The sequence below is a fragment of the Sinocyclocheilus anshuiensis genome, unplaced genomic scaffold (assembly GCF_001515605.1).
Source record: "Sinocyclocheilus anshuiensis isolate Anshui unplaced genomic scaffold, SAMN03320099.WGS_v1.1 scaffold355, whole genome shotgun sequence".
In the NCBI taxonomy this organism is placed as follows: domain Eukaryota; kingdom Metazoa; phylum Chordata; class Actinopteri; order Cypriniformes; family Cyprinidae; genus Sinocyclocheilus; species Sinocyclocheilus anshuiensis.
In genome coordinates this window covers 2,958,499-2,961,919 of record NW_015549571.1, presented here as the reverse complement: position 1 = coordinate 2,961,919, position 3,421 = coordinate 2,958,499, and the positions used below count along the sequence as shown (strand labels likewise).

The 3,421-nt window shown below is 36.5% G+C and overlaps 1 protein-coding gene across 1 annotated transcript in view; it reads right to left on the bottom strand.

Annotated features, from left to right (window-relative positions):
- LOC107657377 (polypeptide N-acetylgalactosaminyltransferase 5-like) overlaps positions 1-3,421 on the bottom strand; it is a 19,139-nt gene that overhangs the window by 2,429 nt on the left and 13,289 nt on the right. Inside the window, exons 7-9 of the mRNA XM_016445424.1 lie at positions 2,391-2,720; positions 2,215-2,295; positions 1,947-2,090 (exon numbers count right to left, since the gene is read on the bottom strand). Of these exons, the coding sequence (XP_016300910.1) occupies positions 1,947-2,090; positions 2,215-2,295; positions 2,391-2,720 (555 nt within the window). The remainder of the gene's footprint in view (positions 1-1,946; positions 2,091-2,214; positions 2,296-2,390; positions 2,721-3,421) is intronic.

Sequence of the window (3,421 nt, the reverse complement as noted above, 5' to 3'; positions counted from 1 at the left end):
CGCGTGCGTGCTCTTTGCCCAAACAAACAACGCATAGATCGTGTGTGTCATCAGATGTTAAACAACGTCAACACGGATGCACACATCCTTAAATGCTTTGCTAGTGCTCACCATAATGAGATAAATAGAGATCGCTCTTACCACAGAAATGCACGCTTCAAACAAAACAGTCAATGAAGACGAAGAAGAGAATGATGTGTGCTCCCGGCGCCTATTTATACTATAGTCGCACCGGTAGTGACGTCATGGCTGTCGCCGGCCAACGAGTTGGTGTTTTTTCAATGTATGCTTCAGACACGGGTCACGACGAGGCGTTCCCCATAGCGACCCCTAGAGGACGCAGTTCGAAGTTCCCATGAAAGGGAACTGAAGCTACCACACCAATCCTTATGGCCATGCACCACCACCCACAGAATCGAGAAAGACCCATCAATCTGTCAGTCCTTTCCGTGTCCTGGCTGGGTGAGGCTTCCCATGTTGAGTCTAATTAAGATGCACGCTCCACTCCTGGTGGGCCCTTCCCATCAATTTCTTTAAATGTAATCGTTGCAACCATACTCCCTTCAGAACCCAGACTCCTACATGCTGCCCTGTTGATTACTGGAATAACGCTGCCGGAAAGTGGGTGCAGCATTTACGGTCTGAACTACGACAGTATCTGATCATCTTCGAACCTCCCTCTTATAAAGTGTATCAAGACATTTTACAGGAGAATGTCAGGAGTTAATGAGCTTCAGAGAGGCTTTGTGATGCAACATGACAAGGACCCAAATCACACAAGTAATACCAAATAAAGAGTGGCTGAATGTGCATTTTTCCTGAGCACTGGATGATTCAGATGCTGTGGCATAACCTAAAGAGGGCTGTGCTATCAAGACAATATTGATAAACTGAAACAGCTTTGTAGGGAGAAATGGTCCAAAATTGGTCTAAAGGTAAATGTGGAGGTTTTGCTGCTAAAGGAGGACCTGCAAGTTACTAAATTCAAGGTTCACTTATTTTCTCCGCCCTGCACTGTGAATCACTACAATGTATTCAATGTAAATACAATTATTTGTTATTAATTTAGTCAGATTGTTTATCTATAATTGTGAGTTAAATAAAGATCAGACTACATTTTATGAGTAATCAATGCAGAAACCTATATACAGCTGCATTTAAAAAAAATTGGAATATCGTGAAAAAGTTCTTTTTTTGTTACTTATTTCAAAAAGTGAAACTTTCATATATTCTAGATTCATTACATGTAAAGTAAAACATTTCAGAAGTTTTTTTGTTTTTAATTTTGATGATTAGAGCTTGCCTTACAGCTCAGAAAAGTAAAAAATCCAGAAAAAAAACGAACACTAGCTTTTCTAATCTTTTTGTATTCTATCTGTTTTCTTTTTATTTATTGTATAAAAAAACAAAAAACAAAAACCTTGCTACGTGTACTGCGTTAAGCTAACTGAGACTTGTTATAGCACTTGCATATCATTGCTCTTTTGTTGATTTTGATTGCTTCCATCGTCCTCATCTGTAAGTCGCTTTGGATAAAAGTGTCTGCTAAATGACTAAATGTAAATGTATATATTATTTACAATTGCTCTATCAATTTTGGGGTCATATTGACGCCAAAGACCTTAAGTGTAAAAGGAAACGAAGACCATTTGAGGGTTAAGCTTTTAACAAAAACAATTATTCAACAATATTGAAATCCACAAAAAAACATTTTTAAAAGCAAATAACAGTTTATGTATGGGCTGACAGTGTCAGTTCAGTGTCCTTTATTTAAATTCAGCTTAACATTAACCATAAGAGAAGCAAGTGATCCCATTTCTGTTAAAACATTTGGAACAATCATATTGGGATATTATTTAATATATCCTGTCCCAGCATTCACACCATTTATTGATTAATTTATCAGTTTTACTATCCATAGAGATTAGATTTTGTGCTGTACTTACCAAAACTTTACCAGACTTGTGCATCCAGCGGAGATGTGGCTTTGTGTTGTCACATTGTTCCATGATAATCTGTTTTTCCTGAGGAGCCAAACAGGAAGTGTTCTGTCGAAGTATCCTTAACCAGGTGTAGCTGAAGTGTTGACTCTGCGAGGCATGAGAAAACAGAAACAGTTTTTATGATGCAGTGTTTTTTTTTTTTTTTTTTTGATGAATGATTATACAGCAGAATGGAATATCCACGTAAATAATATGTCTGATTTGGATTTACCTTATTTGCGAGATCACATTTATCGAAAAATAAAATGTCATTTTGAAATACCAAACATTTTCTGGTTCCAACATTGAAAATCTGAAGGAAAAAAATATATGTTTGTAAGATTATTAACACAGAATAATTAGTTGTGTAAGTGATAGTGGTGTAAAGCTGATTTATTTTCTACCTACCAGTCCTTCTGCTTTGACCAGAGGGGCGTCCAGATCTGGGTACACCTTCTCCAAGTACCATTTAAAGCTTTTACACTTAAGATTTTTTCTCAGCTCAATCTGTTCTGTCAGATTTCCTATATCAGTCACACTTTTGTCCAGCAGATGGTGGTAGCCATGGCCATAAAACAGCTCTTTATAGTCATCCAGCCACACCTCTGCAACCCTGGCCAAGTTTCTCTCCACTGTCTTCACACGATCTTTAGGGAACTTGTAAGGGTTATCACCACGGAAGATGTGGCCGACACGTGAGCAGGGGATGATTTCAATCTCGCCTCCACACATCCAGATCTATAGCACAAATAACACATTACCTGCTGCCACTGTACACAATTATTTCAGAATGGCTCAAACTTTTAAAAGGATTCATAACAAGTGTAATTTTTTATTTAAGGTCCATAAACTATTAACAAAAAGGTGAGATGTTATGCTGTTTGCCCTAAATGTATGTAAGATTGATTTACTAAAGGAAAGCTTAAACGTGGTCTGCTTTTGACTCTCATTTACTTTCACACACCATCCTAACACGGCGTGTACTTACATTTACATTACATTTACATTTAGTCATTTAGCAGACAATTTTATCCAAAGCGACTTACAAATGAGGACAAAGCAATCAAAATCAACAAAAGAGCAATGATATACAAGTGCTATAACAAGTCTCAGTTAGCTTAACGCAGTACACGTAGCAAGGGTTTTTTAAATAATATAATAAATAAAAAGAAAACAGAATAGAAAAAGAATAGAGCAAGCTAGTGTTAGAAGCCTTTCTGCTTTTGTTAATTGTATAATAAATGAAAAGAAAACAGATAGAATACAAAAAGATTAGAAAGCAAGAGTTAGTTTTTTTAATACAGTATATATAAAGAAAACAAGCAGCAAATGAATAGAGTGCAAGTCTAAAAGGGACAAGTGTTTTTTTTTTAATAGAATTAGAATAGAGAGTGCTAGAGTTAGAGGGTCAAATAAAGATGGAAGAGATGTGTTTTTAG